At 43.3% G+C, this 24779-nt stretch overlaps 1 protein-coding gene across 5 annotated transcripts in view; it reads left to right on the forward strand.

Annotated features, from left to right (window-relative positions):
• The window catches only part of SVOP (SV2 related protein), a 97092-nt gene that overhangs the window by 15353 nt on the left and 56960 nt on the right, over positions 1–24779 (forward strand). For all 5 annotated transcript variants that reach the window (XR_014826989.1, XR_014826988.1, XR_014826990.1 and 2 more), the window contains exons 2-5: positions 4889–5049; positions 7341–7426; positions 8959–9057; positions 16857–16928. Coding sequence is in view for 2 of the 5 variants with exons in the window: in XM_084995648.1 (XP_084851774.1) it covers positions 4889–5049; positions 7341–7426; positions 8959–9057; positions 16857–16928 (418 nt within the window). In the remaining 3 variants the exon portion in view is untranslated. The remainder of the gene's footprint in view (positions 1–4888; positions 5050–7340; positions 7427–8958; positions 9058–16856; positions 16929–24779) is intronic.

Consider the following 24779-nt stretch of genomic DNA (forward strand, 5'->3'; position numbering starts at 1 on the left):
TTCCTTTATCAGGCTGGTCACCCCCCACCTGCTGATCACCTTGGCTGCTTCCAGCTCCCAGCTTCAGTCACCTCCAGAGGACTGCCCTTCGCTGAGGGGTGCCACCTCACCTGGGAATACCTGAGAAGTTATGCCTTCTGTCCCTGGGGTGGCACAGCCAATGACTGACAGATTTGAGCCCCCAGACCTCTGACTGGGACTATCTCCAGGCTACACTTCACACTCCAGAGGCCCCACCCCACCCCGTAGGATCAGACTGCAGCAGAAAGCACATCCTTGCTTAGCTTTTCCTCCTGCCTTGTCCTGCTTCCCTCAGTTCCCAACGGGTTTCTCTTGAGAGTACTTCCTCCATAAGTTACTTGCCCGAGAATCACCATCTCATATTTGCAGAACTAGAAAATCCATCCTACAGTTCATGTAGAATCTCAAGAGACACCAAATAGCCAAGACAATCTTAAAAAATAGGAACTAAATTGGAGGTCTCAAACTTCCTGATTTTGAAACACAACATAGGAGTTCTCTTTTGGCACAGTGAGTTAAGGATCAGGCATTGTCAGTGCAGTGGCTTAGGTCACTGCTGTAGTACAGGTTCAGTCCCTGGCCTGGGAACTCCTATTTGCTGCAGGTGTGGCCAAAGAAAGACCAAAACATAAAGCTACAGCAAGGAAGACAGTGGGGTCCTGGCATAAGGAGAAACATATAGACCAATGGAATAGAATAGAGAGCCCAGAAATAAAACCCTCACATATATGTTCAAATGATTTTTGACAAAGGGGCCAAGATTAATCAATGGGGGAAGAACAGTCTTTTTAACAAATAGTGTTAAATGGGTAGAGAGTTTCAGGTGGGAAAATTGAATATCCACATGCAAATTATAAAGTTGGACCATTACCTTGTACCATATACAAAATTCCACTCAAAATTGATCAAAGATCTAAATATGAAAAGCTCTTAGAAGGAAACAGGGGAAAGATTCATGACATTGGAGTTGACAATGATTTCTTGGCTATTACCAAAAGCATGGGCTAAAAGTAAAAACAGGTTGAGCTAAATCTAAATTAAAAACTTCTGTGCATCAAAAGATATGATCAACATAGTGAAAAGACAACCCACAGAATGGGAGAAAATATTTGCAAATCGTATATCTGATAAGGATTGATATCCAGAATATATAAAGAACTCCTAAAACTCAACAATGAAAAATCCCAAATAACTCAATTTAAAAATGGACAAAGGACTTGAATAGACATTTCTCCAAAGAACACATATACAAATGACCACTAAACACATGAAATACATGAAGACAACATGAGGGAAATTCAAATCGAAACTACCATGAGATACCACATCACACTCATTAGGATGGTTACTATCAAATAAGTGTGACAAGGATGTAGAGAAATTGGAACCCTTGTGCATTGCTGGTGGCGATGTAGAATGGTGCATCATTGTAGAAAACAATAAGATGTTTCCTCAAGAAATTAAACATTAAATGACCATATGATCCAGCAATTCCACTTCTGGGTATAGACTTCCCCCCTCCAAAGAATTGCAAGCAGACGCTCAAACAGGTATTTGAATACCCATGTTCATAGCAGCATTATTTTAGCAATATCCAAAAGGTGGAAGGAACCCAGTGTTCCTTGGCGGGTGAGTAGATGAACAAATTCAGTCTATTTATACAATGGAACATTATTCAACCTTTAAAAAGGAAGGGAGAGAGTTCCAGTCATGGCTCAGTGGTTAACGAATCCGACTAGGAACCATGAGGTTGCGGGTCTGATCCCTGGCGTTGCTTACTGGATTAAGGATCCAGCGTTGCCGTGAGCTGTGGTGTAGGTTGCAGACTCAGCTCGGATCCCACATTGCCGTGGCTGTGATGTAGGCCAGCAGCTATAGCTCCAATTAGACCCTTAGCCTGGGAACCTCCATATGCCACAGGTGTGGCCCTAAAAAGACTAAAATTAAAAAAACTAAAATAAAACAGGAAGGGAATTCTGACACATGCTACCACATGACCCTTGAGGATATTGTACCAAGTTAAATAGGCCAATCACAAAAAGATAAATCCTGTATGATTCCATTTCTACGAAGCACCTAGAACAGTTAAAATCATAGGGACAGAAAATAGAATTGTGCTCACCAGGGGCTGGTGGGAAAGGGGGATAGGGAGTGAGGGTTTAAAGGGTAGAGAGTTTCAGGTGGGATCTGGATGGTGGTAATAGTTTCACAACATTGTGAACGTACTTAATGACATGGGACTCGACACTGAAACATGGTTAAAATGCTGAATTTTATGTTATGTGTATTTTACCACAGTGGGGAAAAAAAAAAAAAGAAGAATCCCATTTTAGGCTCTGCTTCTAGGGAATCTGACCTATGAAAAAATTATTACATCTAATTTATGGACAGAGTAAACTGGGGCTTAGAGTGACTATAGGTATATGTTATCCAGTGGTGATGATAATGGCCACTGCTTCTCAGGGTTATTGTGAGGGTGAAATCAAACAATGATGCATGCAAAGACCCCTGATCAAAGAGGAGTATTCCCTGCGAAGATGTGGGAGACAGAGATCAGAAAGGAGGCACAGTGGCTTCAACTGAATTATGATCAAATGTTGGCAATTTCACGTGGTTCAACCGACCAGTTGTCTAGTTCTTAAGCTGGACAGCAGAAGCAAAGATATTTCTCTCATTGTTATCTGTTTAATTTTGCAAGCTTTAAATATTTCAAAATAAGATACTTTTATGGGAAAAACATTGAGTAAATGGAAAGTTATGGCAGGGTTTGAATGGTATCCTGTCTTTGGCCAGAAACACATGGTTTTGATCACACAGGCCTGAGGTTGAACCCTGGCTCTGTACCCTTTAGCTATGTGATCATCATAAGACCCAAGACTACTTGGGCCTTGGTTTTCTCAACTGTAAAATGGTGATAATAATCCCAACCTCTCAGAGCTGCTGTATAGAACAAGTGTATGGGAAGCAACACCTCCAAAGAGGCACAGGCGCTGCCTGATGGTGGTGGGCGTGGTGGTGATGGTGGGGGTGGTGAGTGGGATGAGTGTTTGCTCCAATCTTCAATCCCAGCTGGCCTGCCTGCAAACGCTGTGCCCTACTCTCTGCCCCACATTTTCAACCCAAGACAAGCTTGATGATTGGCATATCTAAGCCCAGGTTTGCCACTGAATGGTGTTTCAGGTATTTACACATTGCTATGATTTCATCTGTCTTTTCTCCAAATTCACAAGCAGGAAATATTCTTTAGATGTCTGAAATCTGAAGACTTACTCTTCTTATGCCAGAGCACCAGTTATTCTTTGTGAAATATGTGGAATGATTCAATAGTTGATGATGATAATAATTATAGCAATATTTTTTACTTAGAAATTTCTCCATTTCTACTTTTTAAAAATGTTGTCCATGAGTTTCCTGATGGCTCAGCAGGTTAAGGATCCAGTGTTGTCACTGCTGTAGCTTGGGTCACTGATGTGGCCTGGGATGGATCCCTGGCTGGGGAACTTTCACATGCCTCAGGCACAGGAAAAAAAAATTTTTCCATATATATATGTAGTCCAAATTTGCTTCCAGTCTCTCATTAGCCCTCTGCCATTAATGCCCACGTCATCTCAAACTTCTTTTTTCAAAGCCCCAATGGAAATGAGCATTACTCAATCAATATGACTCTCTCCTGGGAGGATAGGGACTCATCTTTCCTGTTATGCTGTGACCCTAAAACCCACTCACAGGCTGGCAGATAGCAGGAGTTTCATATTTGCACGTGAGGAAATTAGAAGGAGATAGGTAGCCTCTGAGCCCCAGATAAACCAACTCCTACTCAGAGAAACCAAGGAGTTTCCCAGAGTGAAAAGAAATAGCAGTGGGCCACTACATATAAAATAGATTAAGTAATGAGGACCTACTGTATCACACAGGGAACTCTACTCAATACTCTGTAATAACCTATATGGGAAAAGAATCTGAATAGGGATGGATGTGTCTATATCTGTGACTGATTCACTTTGCTGTACACCTGAATCTAACACAACATCGTAAGTCAACTATACTCCGGTACAATTTAAAAAGAAAAAAAATCGCACAGTGTGAAGGAATGCATTGATTGCACTGAGAATGGAGTCCATGGGATCTCAGACTTTAATACCCATGGGACCAAAGGGGGCCAAGGGCCAAGTGAGAGGAACACAGAGCGAGTATAAAGATAAGTGGCAAGAGACCCGCAGGGCTGGAGGTTTTTCAGAGAGGATGAGACTGTGGTCACCTATGGATTGTGTGTCTCATCTATAGGGGGCACACTGCCCTGGTCTAAGCAGATTGGTCCCTTGTAAGAATGTGGGCCCCAAATGGCCAGATACTCTACTTTTTAAAGACATATCAGAAATCTAGATTTTTAGAATTCTAAAACTTTGGCATCTGCTTTCAATCATATATATATTATTGAAATAATTATATATACATACACATACCTCCTGTGAGGCCAACTTTTTGTAGGCATAATGTAACCCTCAGGCAACCAAATCGATACTTCCATTAGATACAGATAGATGAGTCTAAATTCTGAAATAGTATTTAGGTCTAGAACAAAGTTATCCTCATTCACATAGCCACCCGTGTTAACAGCATTCCTCCTGCAGTTGTGTGGGGCCCAACCTGTCCGACTGTACATGGCAGCCCTGATACATAACTCTTAAAAGTTGTTACCCTCCCCACAGTCCAACTCAACAAAAATGCCAACCCCACTCCCACCCTAACCCATTCAACTCCCCAGACCACAAGAGAAAGTTTTCACCTGTCTTGGGCACACAAGCTATGCAAAAGGCTGTCGAGGAGGTATTCTAGCCATCATGACCAGATTTGCTCTGTCCTCTAGGGTGGTGAAATTCCGTCGCACAGGCGAGAGTGCAAGGTCAGAAGACGACACGGCTTCGGGAGAGCATGAGGTCCAGATTGAAGGGGTCCGTGCAGGCCTAGAGGCCGTCGAGCTGGATGATGGGGCAGCTGTGCCCAAGGAGTTTGCCAATCCCACTGACGGTGAGGGGGCTCTGCAGTTGGGGCATCAGCCCAGGCCATAGTCAGGGGCTCTGAGGCACCAGTGTTGCCCCTCCAGGTGGTGTGCTCAGAGGGATCTTGTGAAGGGGCAGGTAGGAGGGCCTGGAGGATCCAGGGGTGGTACTGGCAATGTGGGCTGGACTTACATGGCTTTCTTTAGTAGGCAGGGTTACATCACAATCCCTGCCAGTCAACATCATTGACTAATGATGGACAGTGGCCACAATGATGATGATGATGATGGTAATGATGATAATGTGGTGATAATGATGGAGTGATGATGATGATGGTGGGTGATGGTGATTGTGAAGATGACAGTAGTGATTAAGAGCAGCTGACACAGGCTGAGGATTTTACTCTGTGCCAAGCACTGTTCTAAGCACATTACACATATTACGCCTTTAATCTTCTCAACAGTTCCAACTGGAACTATCACAATCATGTTCCCCATTTTGCAGGTGAGGACACTGATGCACAGAAAGATTAAGTATCATGCCCAGGGTCACACAGCTAGAACTCAGCCAAGCTAGATTTACACCCAGGAATCTGGCCTCAGAGTCCACATTCCTACCCAGGACCTTGCGCTCCCTCTGAACAGACAGTCAAATAAGAGACTTTGAGGTGGGGCTGGGGGACCTTGTCTCCCCTCACCGCCTGATGCTAATGGACAAAAACATTCTATGCATTCCAGAAAGGCCCCAGATTCCCAGCATGGGTGAGGATTATTGGCTTAAGCCCAAGGCCTGTTGTTGGCAGATCTAAGGAGGCAATGACTGGAGGGAGAGGAGAGGCAGAGGTTAGAAGCAGTGACTTCAGGCTCAGGCTGATCTGGGCTCAATACTCAGATCTACAGTGTGCCAGCTGTGTTGATGACACTGGGCAAGTCCATGTCCTCCTCTGTAAAACTGGGATAAGACTGAGTTTAACTTACAACTGTGCCAGGGACTAAAGAAAATGGACATCATGGACTTCCTGCTGTGGTGCAGTGGGCTAAGGATCTGGTGTTGCCACAGCTGTGGCGTAGTACGTACGTTGCAGCTGTGGCTTGGATTCGATTCCTGGCCCAGGAACTTCCATACGCTGTGGGTGTGACTGAAAAAAGATAATGTACACCGAGCTCTTAGTGCAGTGCCTAACACACAGTGAGTACTCAATACATACACCATTATTACTATTACTGTTCTTATTAGTGACAGTGTGATAGGACTCCCTCTGCTTTCTCCTCAGTACTTTTGCTGAAGGAACCCAGACCCTGCTGGCGTGATAGACACCAGCTCACACTCCTGAAGAAAATTATGATTGATGTAAGAGGCCCATGACTAAAATTCCAATAAGATGACCACTCCCAACAGAGACTAATAAAATCCCCAGAGACAGCTCACAGGAGGGCCACCCAGCATTGTTCCTTTAGTATTTTTATTTTTCAGTTACCTTTTAATTTTAGAATATTTTAGATTTACAGGAAAATTGCAAAGACAGTACAACAAATGCTCTATACTTTTTTCTTTTTTAAATATTTTTTCTTTCTTTTTTATTGTTTCAAATACTCTTCATGCAGCTTCCCCTAAAGTGAACATCTTATCTAACTATAGTATACTTGTCAAAACTAAGAAATCAACATGCGTGCAATACTATTTACTAAATTCCAAATTTTATTCAGATTCCACCAGTTTTCCCAGCAGTGCTCTTGCAGAAATCAATTCAGAACATTGTATTTAGTCTTTTGCAAAATACTTATGGCTTATAAATTATATCATTTTTTCTGGGCATACAAATAATATGTGTTTATCTATAAAGCATTCAGACATCATCAAAATATACCAAAAAAATGAATGCTGACAGATGACTCTGTGGTCACTGACAGTCTGTGGATACTCAATCTTATTTTCCCTGACTCATCTTGCTTTTTCTAAAAATTAACTAACAATATATTGCATGCATCTTTCTCTATCTTCACATTTTTTAATAGATTATATTTAATAATGTAGAAATATAAACATTTATATGAAATGTACAAAATAATTTAACCAATTCCCTAGTGACACACATTCTGGGCTGTCCAATTTCTTCTCCTTTTGTAGAAACAAAGTTGCAGTGGCCTTTGTAGCAAAATACACCTTCACACTTGCTGAAAGATTTTTCTAAGACAAATTCTAGAAGCAGAATGGGCTGTCTTTAAAGAGCTTGGCCAAGGAGCCCCCTAGAACTCCCCACACTAGGACAACTGCAAAATGCACTGATTCCTTCCTCCACTTCCCTTTTCTCCTTCCCAGATACTTTCATGGTGGAAGATGCGGTGGAAGCCATTGGTTTTGGAAAATTTCAATGGAAGCTGTCTGTTCTCACCGGCTTGGCTTGGGCAAGTATCTCTGGGGACAGTGACATCACCTTCAGTCTCCAAGGAACATCCATGCTGCTCGATGGGTTTCCATGGTCTACAAGGAATGACACAGTTCCCCCAGCATAGGGAATCAACAGAGTTTCGGTTGACTGACCCTGTGTGATAATGAAGGTCTGTGCATGGAGGGAGTTGGGTGTTGTTGACAGTTGCCCTTAAGGAAGGGTTGAAGCTTCCAGCTAATGAAGCGGTTCTCAACCCTTTTGAGGCTCAGGGTCACTGTGAGATTATGATGTCATCTGTGAGGCTTACTCTAGAAAAAACATGCACATATCAAAATGTACCTTCTGCTTTAAGGGGCTCAGGATCCCTTGTTAAAAAATCCCTTAATCTACCTAATAATGCATCTTAAACCATTAATACAACTGAAATGGATTTTTGTGAATAGCGCAAGACTGTGATTTAACTACATATTTTTCCAAATGGACAACTTCCCCACATCATTTTCCCCACTAATTTGCAAAGCTGCCTTTATTGTGGACCACATTCCCATGGCCACATGGGTTTGCTTCTGGACTCTCATTTCTGACCCACTGTTTTGTCTGTTTAATCCTGCAAAGGTACCACAATGTTTAATTACAGGGGCTTCCTAGTGTTTTAATATATTAATATATACCATGATCATGAAGGTGGTTTTCCCAGGGTGAGGTTTATCCATTGCAATCTAGATGTGCTAACACCTGCAATTTCCCCAAATATGGGGGAACTCAATTACATAATTTGGGGGGGGGGGCTGCATTCATGCTCTCTCCTAGTTTCTTCCATATTTAAAGTCATACTTGGAGTTCTCTGGCAGCTCAGTGGGTTAAGGATCCGGCATTGTCACTGCTGTGGCTTGGATCACTGCTGTGGCACAGGTTCGATCCCTGGCCTGGGAAAGCAATGACCTGTAAACAAAAAACAAACTAGTCTTTAACTGAGCTATAAAAGATGATTGTCTGTCTCTATAAAAATGTTTTTCTGATTTTTAAAATGTGGTATTTTCCCACTTTATTCTGGCATACACACAATGTTAAATGTCTAGTTGTCAGTTCCTTAGTGGAGCTTTCAGCGGGGTTTATTTTGTTTATTATTTATTCATTCATTTATTTATTTATTTTTGCTTTTTTTTAGGGCTGCACCTGTGGCATATGGAGGTTCCTAGGCTGGGGTTGAATCGGAGCTACAGCTGCCAGCCTACACCATAGACACAGCAATGCCAGATCCAAGCCGCATCTGTGACCTACACCACAGCTCACGGCAATGCCAGATCCTTAACCTACTGAGCGAGGCCAGGGATTGAACCCACATCCTCATGGATACTAGTCTGATTCGTTTCCACTGAGCCACAAGGGAAACTCCTCTGTGGGTTTTGATGTGTCGGAAGGCACTTAGCAGGAATAAGAAAAGGGATTTTCTACACGCTCACTTGGGGTGTTAGACTTGGTGAGGGGTCAGATGTCCCCAGCACCAGACAGCATCCTGGTCTCATGACGTTTGTTTCCTCCCTGCAGATGGCCGACGCCATGGAGATGATGATCCTGAGCATCCTTGCACCACAGCTGCACTGTGAGTGGCGGCTTCCCAGCTGGCAAGTGGCATTGCTGACCTCGGTAGGCAGCTAGCAGCACTCTCCTGTTTTGCACAGTTCTGGTCCCCATGGGGGGTTTGTAGGATGTCCCCCTTCTCCTCTGCTGCTGAGGGCTCAGCAGAAAATAATTAAGCCCTGACTTCAGCTTCCCTTCTCCTTTCTCCACCCCACCTATCCTGGTAGGTTTGCACCCAACTCTAACCCCATCCAGGGGTCCCAGACATCTGCTCAATTGCCAGGAAGTTGGAACCCACCTGAGTGCACCACTTAAACCTCTCTTCCAAAACGGAAATGCCAGTTTTTCCCACATGAGGGTGACTTTAGGATTGGAAACACAGTTCCTGACACTTGGTATATGTTCAATGAATTATAGGGGCTGCTGCTCCCTGGAACTAGGGCTCGAAGGAGTGTGAGGCAGAACTCTTAATTTTTGTGAGAGGTAGTTCAATGATAATTTTCTAAAAGGGAGGGGAATGCAGGCTGGATAAGAGGATACTAATAATGATACTCAGGAAAGCTAATATTTATTGATCATTTACAGTGCAAATGGCTTTGTATACAGTGTATACAATATATGCACAATATACTTTGTGCTCTTTAATCCTCACAACCCTATGAGGTAGGAACAATTATGAGCTGAGGAAAATAAGCACAGAGAAGTTAAGTCACTCCTGAAAGGTCATACAGCTTAGCCAGCGGCAAGGTCACTGCTAACTAGGAATGTCTCCCAGAATACTGCTTTTCTATGGACAACTATTCTAGAATAGCCTGAGTGCTTTTGACAAACAGGCCTGGTCTGTTATTAGCAATAAGGTCATGCAGCTCAAGAACTTCAAAAGCACAAATATCTGGGGTTTTGTGGTTTAGTTACCATGAATTGTATGACCTCGAATGAGGCACTTTCTGGCTCTATTACATCATCTGCAAAATGGGGATGATAACACCTGTTTTTCTGTGGATGGTCAACCAAATCCCCACAGTGCCTAGCACATGGTAGAGGTTGGATAAATAGTACTTATTTCTTCTATTCTTCATTCTCACAAATAACCCATAGGGGAAAATCACAGGTCCGTGTTTTTGTTTTTGCAACATGGGGCATTTCTGATCCCTTGTCATTGGTTCCTAAACCATCACTTATCGAGCACTTCTTATATGCCAGCCTCTGTGCTAAGGGTTTTCCATGATTAACCTCTTTAACCCTCTCAACCTATGAAAGAGATGCTATTACTCCCACTTCTACAGACAAGGACACTAAGACTCAGAGAGGTGCAATGACTTGCCCAAGCTCACACAGCTTATCAGTGGCAGAGGCAGAATTGAAACCCCGGCCAGGCCGACTCAGAGCCCCTGCCCCCAGACACTGTTCTGGATCACTTCCCTCTGGTATCAGGTTTGACTTATGGGCTAGTAAAGCAGTGAAGTTCTATGGCCAGGTTTTCTGCAGAAAAAATCCGAGCACTAGGGGAGCTGTTTTAACTGCATGATGTAGGTAATGACAACACTGACCATCATTGTTGTCATAGGAAATACCTGTGTGGGTTACCGTAATTACTGTGATATTTAACCAGTGTTCTGTTGTGCCTAGTCTCCCTTGGGAGACTAAGGATGGGGAAAACATGTATTTACTGGGATGCTTAATTCTTTTTTTTTTTAATTTTTTTATTTGAGGAGTGTGCACATATTCCATAATTATTTTTAATTACAACAATAATAAAAACTCCATTAACGAAGCAAATCTTGTTAGAAGCTAATTAAGAAAACTTGGTAGAATTCAAATTGGAAACAGTTTGAATTGACAATTCTGAGTGCATAGTGGTAAGAAACTATCTATCATACAGTAATTAAAGAACATTTTAAATCTTACCCTTCAGCTGTATCTTCATAGCTCTTTTATAATTGTAGGTAACTAGCTAGTTAACTAATTCCAAAGCAAATATATTCATCACTGTATACAATTTTCTTTTCATGTTCAATAATATCTAGTGATTGGTTTGCATGGTTTAGGAAGAATGCCTGTTAAAAAATTTTTTTTTCAAAATAAAATACATATATTTAAACACAATTACATTCACACAGATTATTATATTATGGATCTTAAGAAACATATTAAGCGACTGACTTTGGAGAAGTGGAATGGAAAATATGCTGAGACAAATAGGAAATTTATTCTATACTTTATCCCATTTTGTATGGCTTTCATCTTTAGTGTTATCTATTACATTTCAATTTTTCTTTAAAAATTAGCATTATATTAAAATTGTGTGTATTATGCAACTAAAATTTATAAAGAAGAAAGCCTTATGTACCATTAAATATTTTATATAGCATAATAAAAAGAATAACTTAACTGGTAAGAATGACAAAAATAATACACCCTCTGAAAATAAGTAAAATATAAAATGCATAAGGTGGTTAAAAAACAGTGTAACTATATAAGTATGTCCTCACAATTTGTTACATCTCATTGATTCTTCAATAAAGGCATTACACCATTCTAGGTAATGTGATAAACAAGACATTATAGACTTTACATTGTACCATGGAGAGAAACGGTTATTAATAACATTGTAGAACTGTATTATTTAATTGTACAGTTGCATTACTTAAATTATCATAAATTCTTTGATGGAGAGGAAATCAGAATCAGATCTAAGAAGACTTCAGCATTCCAAGAATGATGTCAAATGACCCCCTTCATGGTGGATTATGTGCTTATTTACTATGAGATATATTTCTTCTTCAGAGATTCCTTGTTTGTGTATCAATTGTAGATTTTTGGTTTGCAGTTATTCTGAAGTTTTGATATGAGTCTATATGTATACGAGATTAAGTTGTTCTCTTAATTGCAAGTTCATCTCCAGTGTCCTGCATTTGTACCCACCTCTTCTCATGATTTCTGATTTTGGTGGTATAATCATGCATGGATGATTTTGTATCTCTACTGTATATATACCTTTACTGGGGAGCCTTGTTATTTGTGGAATTTTTGTTTCCTGTTGCTGTCTTTTCTTTTCTGCCTAGAGAAGTTCCTCTAGTATTTGTTTTAAGGCTGGTTTAGTGTTGCTGAATTCTCTCAACTTTTGCTTATCTGTGAAGGTTTTGATTTCTCCTTCAAATCTGAATGAGAGCCTTGCTGGGTAGTAATCTTGGTTGGAGGTTTTTTCCTTTCATCACGTTAAGTATATCATGCCACTCCCTTCTGGCCTGCAGAGTTTCTGCTGAAAAATCTGCCGATAACCTTATTGGGGTTCCCTTGTATGTTACTTGTTTCTTTTCCCTAGCTGCTTTCAAGATTTTCTCTTTGTCTTTAATTTTGGTCAGTTTGATTAATATGTGTCTCAGTGTATTCCTCCTTGGGTTTATTTTATATGGTACTCATTGCCCTTCCTGGATTTGAGTGAGTGGTTCCTTTCCCATGTGAGGGAAGTTTTCGGCTATTACCTCTTGGAATGTTTTTTCTGTCCTCTTCTCTCTCTCTTCTCCTTCTGGCACCCCTATAATACGGATGTTGCTGCGTTTAACATTGTCCCAGAGATCTCTGAGACTCTCCTCATTTGTTTTCAGTCTTTTTTCTCTTTTCTGTTCCGCATCCGTGATTTCCACTAGTCTGTCCTCCACCTTGCTTATTCCTTCTTCTGCCTCCTGTATTCTGCTGTTAGCTGCTTCTAGTGAGTTTTTTGTTATTGTAATTTGCATCTCTTCTTGTTTAAGTTTTATATCTTGTATCTCTTTGCTCAGTGTTTCCTGTAAGTTATCCATCCTTTGCCTCCAGTTTATTCCCAATGTCTTGCATCATCTTCAGCATCAACAATCTAAACTCTTTTTCCTGGAGGATAAGAATCTCATCGCTTAGCTGATTTTCTGGGTTTTTTCCTTTCTCCCTCATCTGAGTTATAGTCCTCTGTCTTTTCATTTTTATAGGTTTTTGGTGTGGTGACCTTTTTACAGATAAAAGGGTTGTAGCCTCTCTTACTTCTGGTGTCTGCCACCCTTGTGACTGAAGTCTGTATGGGGGCTTGCTGTAGGCTTCCTGATGGGAGGGGCTGATGCCTGCCCACTGGTAGGTGGAGCTGATTCTAATCCCTCTGGTGGGTGGGGCTTAGTCTCTGGATGAGATTAGAGGCAGCTGTGTGCCTGAGGGGTCTTTAGGCAGCCTGTTTACTGAGGGGCGGGGCTGTGGTCCCACCTGGATTGTTGCTTGCCCTGGGGCTTCTCAGCACTGACTGACAGGTGGGGCCAGATTTTCCCAAAATGGCCACCTCCAGAGAAAGGCACGCTGCTGAATATTCCCGAGAGTTTTGCTTTCAATGTCCCTCCCTCACAACAAGCCACATTCACCCCTGTTTTCCCAGGAGGTCCTCTAAGAACTGTGGTCAGGTTTGACCCAGATTCCCATGGAGACTTTGCTTTGCCCTGGGATCCAGTGCACGTGAAAGTCCGTGTGCACCTTTTAAGAATGGGGTCTCCGTTTCCCCCAGTCCTGTGGAGCTCCTGCACACAAGCCCCACTATCCTTCAATGTCTGATGCTCCAGGGGCTCTTTCTCCCAGTGCCGGATCCCCACACGTGAGGGTTTGATGTGGGGCTCAGAACTCTCACTCCTGTAGGTGAGTCTCTCTCTGTGAACCAGTTAGTTTTCAGTCTGTGGAGCTTCCCACCTGGGAGATATGGGGTTGTTTATATCGTGAAATCGCCCCTCCTACCTCTTGATGTGGCCTCCTCTTGTTCTTCTGGAGTAGGGTATCTTTTTTAAGGTTTCCAGTCCATTTGGGTGGGGATTGCTCAGCTTTTAGTTGTGAATTTTGTTTTTAGGAGAGAAGTTGAGCTCCAGTCCTTCTATTCCGCCATCTTAATCCCCTTCTGGGATTCTTAACTCTTTAGGAATGTAAGGATATCACCCAGCATGTAAGGCAACACTTTACCCCAAAACAGTAAACATCAAATACTTTTGCTTGAGCTAATCTAGAAAAGAATTGTGAAAAAACTATGCAACCCCCAGGACTCCTACAAGTTTTTAAATTGACATTAAAATTTTAAAATTATAGTTACAGGTGATATAATTTTGGTTGTACTGAATTTTTTTTTTTTTTTTTTTTTGTCTTTTTGCCATTGCTTGGGCCGCTCCCGCGGCATATGGAGGTTCCCAGGCTAGGGGTCCAATCGGAGCTGTAGCCACTGGCCTATGCCAGAGCCACAGCAATGTGGGATCCGAGCCCCGTCTGTGATCTACACCACAGCTCATAGCAACACTGGATCCTTAACCCACTGAGCAAGGCCAGGGATAGAACCTGCAACCTCATGGCTCTTAGTTGGATTTGTTCCTGAGCCACGACAGGAACTCCCTCGGGTGTATTGAAATATTAAAAATTTAAATAAAATTGTATCACTCTTTTGAATGTGTCCATGGAATTGAAATATTTATCTGCTACACATCATCATTTGTGTAAAAATACTGTGAATAAGCTCTGCAGAGGATTTAGAAAGTTTGCATTGTGTTGTTTTTTTTGCTATTTCTTTGGGCCGCTCCCACGGCATATGGAGGTTCCCAGGCTAGGGGTCTAATCGGAGCTGTAGCCACCAGCCTATGCCAGAGCCACAGCAACACGGGATCCGAGCCGCGTCTGCAACCTACACCACAGCTCACGGCAACGCCGGATCGTTAACCCACTGAGCAAGGGCAGGGACCGAACCCGCAACCTCATGGTTCCTAGTCAGATTCGTTAACCACTGCGCCACGACAGGAACGCCTGCATTGTGTTGTTTTCCTTTTGGACTTGTATTTTCATTCTATTTCTCCATACAATTTTTATATTATATTTTACTGTGCTTGAAAGTATTTCATGTGTCATCCTGTCATAATTTTTTATGACAGAATACATACATTTTAAATTACTGTTTTTAATTTTCTGAGATCATAAGGTTCTAAGTATTAAAATTTTTCTCCTGCAGTAAGTTATCATGGTGATTTTAGTAATAAACAGATCAGAACAAGATATAATTAACTGTGATAAACAATTGCTCAACTTAAGTGATTTCTGATCAGGAATGCACCTCTTAATGAGGGGTACAGACTGTTTCTCAGTTATGTCATGTACTCCTGAATCATTAATTATTGCTAAAATGAGACAGGGTTCAGCCGCAATGGTATTCCTATTTTTCATTTTTACTGAATAGATATGAATATGATAGTCTTTGTTCTCATATAAAAAGTTTTGGTGGGGGGAAATTGAAGGAGTTGTGTAATAATTCAATAAACTGATGCCACTTGATTTTTTCAACACTCCCAAGTTTTATGCTGAAGAGCACAGCAGTCGCTTATGAAAAATTATTTTTAGTGATCTAATTTGCTGACAGCTTGATTAGGCTCTCCTGCAATTTGGTTAAAAATAATAAAATGGCCACTGAATCTAGATGACTTGTGAGAGGATTAGTAACTGTGTCATAGGTGTCCTTTTGGAGGCATCCTGGAGGGTTTAGCCTCAAAGCAATGTGCTGTGAGTTGCGGCCGGAAGGATGGGGTAGGGAGGAGAGTGGGAGGGGAGGCTGAGAAAGGGAGCCTGGGGCAGAGAACGCCTAACCTGTTCTCTAGAAAGAGTCTATATGGAAGTTGAGGATGTGGAAATTAATGCCTTTAAAAATATCCAAATCTGGAGTTCCCGTCATGGTGCAGTGGAAACAAATCCGACTGGGAACTGTGAGGTCATAGGTTTGATCCCTGGCCTCGCTCAGTGGGTTAAGGATCCAGTGTTGCCGTGAGCTGTGGTGTAGGTTGCAGACGTGATCCTGCATTGCTGTGGCTGTGACGTAAGCCAGTGGCTGTAGCTCCATGGGAACTAGCCTGGGAACCTCCATGTGCTGTGGGTGCAGCCCTAAAAAGACAATAACAACAACAACAACAAACAACAACAACAACAAAAATCCAAATCTGCTTTTCCCTTGGAATGCTTCTGTTTAGCCTGTTTGGAGCCACCCCCATGGGATGTGCCTGAAGGAATGCTCTTGGGTTCAGACCATGCTAGGCAGTGCTGTCCCCTCTCTGGGCCTCGGTTGCCTGATCTGTAAAATGAGGATAATAATACCACCCACTCTGTAGGGCTGCTGTGAGCATTGGGTAAGACGTGTATACAAACCATTTAACGTTGTGTGCCCTGCTAAAGATAGAACAGTAATGAAAGCTCCGGTCAGGCTCCCTGGGTTTAAGGTCTGTCTCTCCCTGCTCCTCCCTGGACTAAAAGCAGGTTTCTTACCCCTTCTAAGCCTCAAGCTGCCCATCTACAAAATGTGTATGGTCATTCATCCCCCATCAGTTCTGATCAAGGATTATCAACAGAACAAGGACTTTGCTCAGCACACAGTGGGTGCTTTCTCTTGCTAATAGTTTACAGCTCCCACTCCAACCCCCTGTCTCCTGTTTTCATATCTTCCAAACTCTACCTTGCAACCTTGAACATTTCCTTAGCCATAGGGCAAGACATTTATTGGGTTCTATGAGAGACTGGTAAAATACTAGCTCTGCAGCCATATAGCCTTATTCCAGTTCCGGCTGCAAAACTTAGACCTGTGTGAACCTGGCCTTGTGACTTCCCTAAGTCTCAGTTTCCTCATCTATGAAATGCGGATAATAATAGCATCTGCCCTAAGGATTGTTGTGAGGCTTAAGCAGTAACAGAAAGCATGTAGACCAGTGCTTACATCTTAGAAAAATCTCAGTCAGTGGTGGTTCACTTTTTAAAAAAGTGTGACATCACGGGTTCAATTTGGTGTTCCTTTTCTTTGCATTGCTCCGTGTCATTGTCTAACAGAAACTATCTTCCCCCCACAGGTGGTCTTTGTCGGTATGATGTCCAGCTCTACTCTCTGGGGAAACATCTCGGACCAGTATGGCAGGAAAACAGTAAGGCGACCTCTCCTGAGTGGGTGTCCTCTGGGTTATCTCCGTGATGACACTGACAACATAGCAAAACTTGATCACTGAGTCGGGGTCTAATTCACAGGGATATTGAGGACAGAGAAAAGACATTACTCTGAGGTTACAGACTCTTGAAATCACACACTCCTAGTGGGGCCCAAGCATGTGCATTTCAGAGGGTCAAAGAGCCTGGTAGTACCTACCCCCATCCCTTTGGCACATCCCCATTCCCTTCATGTAAGGGAATGCTTCAATCCCAGAGGGGTTGAGATCCACTGCCCACCGGAGATACCTGCTCGTTAAGGCTCTCTGATTTGGCTGCCTTCCCCACCTCTCCTGGGAGCACCACCTAAATCAACTATGTGTACTAGATTCCTTGTCTTTAGGCTTTGGGGGAAGCCCAGCCTGAGATATGACATGAAAGGGGTTTGCAAGCAAGAAGGAAGAAGGGAACTTACAGGTCTGGAGTTGCATTGAGCTCTGTCTTACCTGTTACATCGTGGCTTTGATGGTCCCTTTGGTGTTTTATGTTACTCTTGTTTCACTGGAGTGCATTTGGGCTCTTTGATCCTCTCTGCATGTGAAGCCATGGTCTTTCACACTATAAACTTGGCCTTATGGGAGACAAGATCTCTATAGATTCAGGCAAGCTGTACTTGGTTAAGCATCCTGCTCAGGAAGCCACCATTCTAGGCATGCACGTTCTGAACTATTGCATGCCCCAATTGTTTTATTGTTCTCTTTCTTGGACTCTCCTCCTCAGCCTTCAGTTTCTCCAGAGGCAGGATGATGTAGTGGTTACATGCTTGGGCTCTGAAGTCAAATGGACTTGGATTCAGTCCTGACTTTGCCACTCCTAGCTGTGTGAACTTGGGCAAGTGAACTGACCTCTCGGAGCATCAGTTTTCTCATACAGAAAGAAGAAAATAACAGACTCTGCATTGGAGGGTTAATTGAAGTCACGCGTGGGAATCACTTTGTATGGTGCCAGGCACATCCTAGGTGCAGATCACATTGTGAGCTGACATCGCAATGATACCATTTCTGACATGTTCCCAGGTGATGCTGATGCTGTTGGTCCAGGGACCACACTTTGAGAACTATTGGCTTGGACTAATTAAAACCTACTACTGGAGCCGGAAAGCACAATATTTGAATTCTGTTAGGAAGGAGAAAGAGAGACATGGAGGCTGGGTAGATGACAGGTGAAATCCACTTCAGTCAGCATGCCATAAATGAAAACTAAAACAGTGCTTTGTACGGCAGGCACTACACCAAGCATGTTATAGAGTTAGCTCATCCACCCCCCATAACAACCACTGAAGTAAGTACTATTAGCACCCTGATCTTATAGAAAAGGAAACCGAGACACAGAGAGTGGTCAACTTGCCCAAGGCCACCACCTGGTTTGTATGTTACAGAGCGGGGTTCTTTAACCCCTTCTAAATCTACACCCTTGTCTTTTTTGTTGTTGTTGTTTTTCTTTTAAGAGCTGCACCCACAGCAGTTCTCAGGCTAGGGGTCTAATTGGAGCTACAGCTGCTGGCCTACACCAAAGCCACAGCAACACAGGATCCTTAACCCACTGAGAGTGGCCAGGGATTGAACCTGCAACCTCATGGTTCCTAGTCAAATTCATTTCTGCTGCACCAGAACTGCTACATCCTTGTCTTGTGGGTTGAATCTATAGGTGCTTAATCAATGTATCTTAGTTCAGTGAATGAATGAGTGTTTGAACAGTGCTTTCCAGGAAGTGCACTTCGGCTGCGGTCCCTCCTACCATAACTGGACAGAAAACATGTGGGCCAGCAGAGACCTGGGAGACGATGACAAACAAAACTGCCAGGAAGTGGCTGTGGCAGAGACAGAGGCATCAAGATTGGGAAACAGTAGCTATTGCAGTCCAGAGGATCTTGGATGGTTTCAGGGGCTGGAGAGGTCAGTAGGAAAGACTCCTCTGGTCTTCCAAAGAGAAGAGAGGCTGGATTACTCTGGTTTTTAGATGGCAGCTTTATAGACTCTTCCCTCAACAACCCACCTCTTTCTCTCTCTAACCCCCTCTCTCTCCATATGTATATATATACACACAAATACATACATACATTCTTTTCCTGACATTATCCTCCATCCTGTTCCATCACAAGTGACTAGATATAGTTCCCTGTGCTAAACAGCAGGATCTCATTGCTTATCCACTCCAAATGCAATAGTTTGTGTCTACTAACCCCAAACTCCCAGTCCATCCCACTCCCTTTCCCTCCCCCTTGGCAACACAAGTCTGTTCTCCATGTTCATGAGTTTGTTTCTTTTCTGTAGGTAGGTTCATTTGTGCCACACATTAGATTCCAGATATAAGTGATATCATATGGTATTTGTCTTTCTCTCTCTGACTTCACTTAGTGTAAGAATCTCTAGTTCCATCCGTGTTACTGCAAATGACATTTTGTTCTTTTTTATGTCTGAGTAGTAGTTCATTGCATACTATACAATATCTTCTTAATTCATTCATCTCTCAATGGACATTTAGATTATTTCCGTGTCTTGACCATTGTGAACAGTGCTGTAATGAACATAGGGGTGCATGTATCTTTTTCAATTAAAGCTTTGTCTGGATATATGCCCAGGAGTGGGATTGCTGGATCATATAGTAGTTCTATATTTTTTTTAGTTTTCTGAGGTACCTCCATACTGTTGTCCATAGTAGTTGTACCAATTTACATTTCCAAACAGTGAAGGAGGATTCCTTTTTCTCCTCACCCTCTCCAGCATTTGTTATTTGTGGACTTGTTAATGATGGCCATTCTGACTGGAGTGAGGTGGTACCTCATTGTTGTTTTGGTTTGCATTTCTCTAATAATCAGTGATGTTGAGCACCTTTTCATGTGCCTGTTGGCCATCTGTATATCTTCTTTATAGAAATGTCTATTCAGGTCTTCTGCCCATTTTTTGGTTGGGTTGCCCAACAACCCACCTCTTATTTCTGGAAGGTATGAGTCACTGCTGTAGTGATTTTCTGGTTGGAAGAAAGAGCTGAGTGAGAGAGCTGTAGAGAGGAAGGGAGGGAGGGAAAAAGTGGAGGAAGGGAGAGAGGGAGGAAGGGAGAGAAAGTGCGGGAAGATAGAGAGGGAGGAGGAAGGAAGGGAGAAAAGGGAGGCATCTCTTAAAATAGGGCCATTTCTTTGGTGGAACTAACAGCAGTTAAAGAAACGGTAAAACTGCAGCTGTCTGAGGCTGGACCTCATTAATCATCAGGCCCTTAAAATAATCAAAGGAAAAAGCTCTTCTAAGATCTTAATGTGGCTTCTTCTTGAGCAGACTGGGCGTGGGGGTGGGCAACCCACTCCTCTATCTCTGGCTAAAAATATATTTTTATTTACTTTCTCCTGAGGCAAATATGCATATGCACCCAAAAAATGTAGGAAACCATAATGAGGAATTTTACTGTGCCACCGATTCTGTTATCCAATTGCCATGAGGAACACAGAGGGAAAGGAGTAAAAATACCTTAATCTGGGCCTTGGATCTGCCACTGTGTTTCTAAAGCAAACCACTCTTTCCTCTTGGGCCTGTTTTCTTATTTGTATTGAAGGATGGTGGATGAGATAATAGCTGATATTAACAGTTATCATTTATTGAATCCCCAAAATGAAGGGCAAATGGGTTTTTATCCCTTGTGTCTGTTTTAATCATTTGAGTGGGCACATGGATTTGAGGAGTCAGAAGGCTCAATGGGACAGGACTGTGATTGATTAGTGATGTCTGCCTTGGGTGCAGGACAGAATGGTGGCCAGTAAATTTAGTAAACTCCATGAGAAAAGGGGCTGTGCCTGTTCACTGAAGTGGCCCCAGTGCCTGACACAGCACCTGGCTTATAGCAAGAATTCAATAAATATTTCTTGAGTTAGCTGGATGGATAAGAAATCTCCTTTCTTCCATTTTCTGCCACTCTCTTGTCCTATCCAGACTGGCAGCTGACTTTGCTGGTGAATGTTCTTTGTTTACCCCCAAAGTCCAAGAAGATCATTAGCATAGGATCTTGACTTCCCCTGGAAAAGAATGTTTATTCTGCCACCAAGGGCAGTGGTTCTTAAGGTGTTCCCAGGAAGTAGCCCCATAGAATAGTGATGTCTTCATGTTAGAGGAGAAAGCTCTTTGTTTGGATTTTAAAAAGATTCATAGATGGGTGTTCAGTAATGCCATTTACTGAATCTTGAGTTCTAAACACATTTTGGCACCCTTTAGAACAGTGGTTCTCAATGTGGGGTGGGGGAGGCATTGAGGGGGGAGGATGTTGCCTCCCCCCTCCCAGGGCGGGGGGCACTTAGCAATATCTGGAGATGTTTTTGGTTGTCACAACTGGCTGGGGGAGGTTTGCTACTGGCATCTAGCAAGTAGAGGGCAGAGATTGTGCTCAATAATCCACAGTACACAGGACGGTCCCCACCAGACAGAAACACCAGGTCCAAATGTGTGTGGTGCCAGGGTTGAGAAATGAGGTATCCAGAGTGAATGCGCAGACAGTGCCACGGTGCAGTGCTGTGAAGAGTTAGTTCTCTATCTTCTTATTCCATCACCTAGGACCACTCAACCCTCATTTCAGTATTTACCTAAGGGACTCATTTGGCAAATGGAATCTTACTATAACATCATTGGGAAAGCATGGACTATAAGGTCAGGCTGCTTGGGTTCAAATCCCAGCTCTTCTACTTACGGGCTGCGTGACCTTGGGCAAGTTACTCAGCCTCTCTGTGCCTCAGTTTCCTCATCTGTAAATGGGACAATAGTATACCCCCACAGGGCTTTTGTGGGGAGTAAATGATGCTTGTAACAAAAGCTCTTGGCACAGAGGAAATATTTCATCAATTTCCATCATTCTTCCTAGTATTTGCCAAGTTCACCATGCCAATAAATGGCAAGGACAGAGTTAAAAGGCACATGTAGCTGGCTCCAGAGTTCACATCCTTCACCTTGACCTTGGCTGCTAGGAGATGTAATGGAATGATTCCCGGGAATTCAGCTGATCAGTTGAACATTCATTCGCCCCAAATAGATGAAGCCCGAGGGGCTGCCTGTGGAGGATTTCTCCAGCTCTCCTGACCAGCTTGCTAGATTCCACACCCAGTGGAAAACTTGTGTGACCATGATTGGAGAGAGAGAGAAAGTGGCCCCAGATTGCAGAGCCACCTCCTCCCCAGCATGTAATTCTGGCCCAACCTCAGGGAGGATGGATCTGGCTCTAATTATAAAGCCTCCCTCCCCAGAACTCCTCCAGGATCAGCGGGTGAGCCAGGCAGCTGGAGAGCCTTGGCAAGCTGGGAGAACCTCCTCTTAGCTCCTTGATCTGCCTTGGCCCAGCTGGGAGGTTTCTGTGAGGGTGTCCGCTGCGTGACTTTGCAGGAGAATCACATATGGGGTTAGGACTCAGTGAGCCACTTTGATTCCTACAGAAGTTTCTGCTGCCTGGGCACTTGAAAGGAAAGGCAACTGTGGCTGTGTGGCCTTGCTAGGATGGAGATAAAAGCATCCAGGTTCATATCCTAGTGCCCCCTGTCAAGTGAGGTAACCCTGGGCAAGTTGCTTCACCTCCCTCAGCCTCAGTTTTCCCATCTGCAAAATAGGATTGACCATAGCAGGAGCTCAAAGGATTGCTGGGAGAATTAAATAAGAAAATGTATATAATACACTTAGAACAGTATTTACTGAGGCATGGTTGGACTGTGATCAGTGGTTAACTACCATTGGTTGGGACTCAAAGAAAAACAATTTAGAATATGATCAGGTTGTCACCTAGTTCAAAGGCTATATAGGACCATGTTATCTCTAAGGAGGAAAAGGAGGTAGATGGAAGGCACAAGGCCTCTCATGTCACAATCCTCAGGTTTCCTCCTGTGACTGTTTTCCTTGTACTTGAGCAGCGCTTAAGTCAGACAGCCCTGCAGGTGACTGAGCAATGCTCATGCCAATGAGATCAGCACGCGCCTTTGAGGTTGCAGGCCTGGCATCCAAGTGGCAGCAAGACTTTCAGCTTCTTCCAGCAGGAGTGTGAACCCTTCTCAGGCTACAGGTTGCAAACAAGTGGTCCATGAGCCAAATGGGGTCCCCAGATGTGTTTGATTTATCTGATGCAATGCTTTGAATCTGTTGCCTCCCTTTCAAAAAAAGACATGTTTTGTGTAAAAAATAAAAAGAGTTGCAGGTTTTTGGAGAGCTGGATTATCTGGCAGGTTGGGATCCACACTCAGTGATGTTAACTTTTGGCTGGAGCTGGGCTGGCAAAGCAGGGTGAGTTCTCTTTCATTCATCCAAGCCCACCTGTTCTCCCTGCATTACACCTGCATTGTGCATGTACATTCTCTGCCAGGGGTAATGGGGAACCATCAAAGGTTCTGGAGGAGGGGAGTGGCTCATTCAAAGTACAGCTTTGGGGAACTCCCAGCTGCTGCTCTGGTGACAGCTGCAGCTCAGGTCTGATCCCTGGCCCAGGAGCTCCATATGCTGAGGGGTGGCCAAAAATGAAGAAGAAGAAAAAAAAAAAAGTACAGCTTTTGGGGAAATCCTGGCTCCAGTTTTGACTTTGCTGATCCTGAACAAATCATTCAACTCCTTTGACTCTCTCTGTGATGATTTGTAAAGTGAAAATGAAAATAATAACCTCATTCCAAAGGCCACTGTGAGGATCCAGTGTAATGACATACCAGTGATTTAAAATGCAAATGAAGGAGTTCCTGTTGTGGCTCAGCAGTTAGCAAACCCAACTAGCGTCCATGAGGACATGGGTTACATCCCTGGCCTCACTCAGTGAGTTGAGGATCCGGCATTGCTGTGATCTGTGGTGTAGGCTGCGGATGAGGCTCAGATCCTGAGTTGCTGTGGCTGTGATGTAGGCCGACAGCTACAGTTTTGATTGGACCCCTAGCCTGGGAACCTCCATATACCAAGGGCATGGCCTAAAAGAAAAAAAGACCAAAAATAAAAAAATTAAAAAAAAATAAAATGCGAATGAAAGTTTCATGAAGTCAGAGACTCTAGCTGTCATGTTGTTTGCTGTAGCCCAGGACAAAGCCCAAGTGCTTAGCAAAGAGCAAGGTGTCAATATGTGCATGGAGAATGAATGCATGACATATTTCAGGACCTGGAGTGCTGGGCATGCAGCAGGTGTTCAATACATGTATACTGAATGAATGAATAATATATATATCAGTATCTCTAGTGTCTGGCATATGCAAGCACTCAGTACATGTTTATTGGGTTTTGTTTGTTTGTTTTTGTTTTGTTTTGTTTGTCTTTTTGCCGCTCCTGTGGCATATGGAGGTTCCCAGGCTAGGGGTCCCGTCGGAGCTGTAGCCGCCAGCCTACGCCAGAGCCACAGCAATGCAGGATCCAAGCTGCGTCTGCAACCTACACCACAGCCCACGGCAATGCCGGATCTTTAACCCATTGAGCAAGGCCAGGGACCGAACCACAACTTCATGGTTCTTAGTTGGATTCGTTAACCACTGCGCCACGAAGGGAACTCCTACATGTTTATTGTTGAATGAATAATTAAATGAGCAAATTAATGAATGTATAATGTCTATGCATCTATCTCTAGAGCCTGGTATATAGGAGGTGCTTAATAAGTATGGGAGGAAGGGAGGAAAGGAAAGGTAACAATCTAAAAGGCAGAACAGATGTTAGGCTGAATGACAAGTGTAGTTAGTGAGAAGCCCAAAGGACATTTCTGCAGAGTCCCCCAGCCGTGCTTGGATGGGCTTTGCTGGCAGTGCCCATGCCTTTGCAATAGCCATGACAGTACTTCCAAATGGGTGCTGAGTCCTCATTTTCTGGGCAGCTGGA

The sequence above is a fragment of the Sus scrofa genome, chromosome 14, assembly GCF_054392235.1.
Source record: "Sus scrofa isolate SSC_HxYL_T2T_F1_AM1 chromosome 14, Sscrofa_HxYL_maternal_Yorkshire_Landrace_v2.0, whole genome shotgun sequence".
In the NCBI taxonomy this organism is placed as follows: Eukaryota; Metazoa; Chordata; class Mammalia; order Artiodactyla; family Suidae; genus Sus; species Sus scrofa.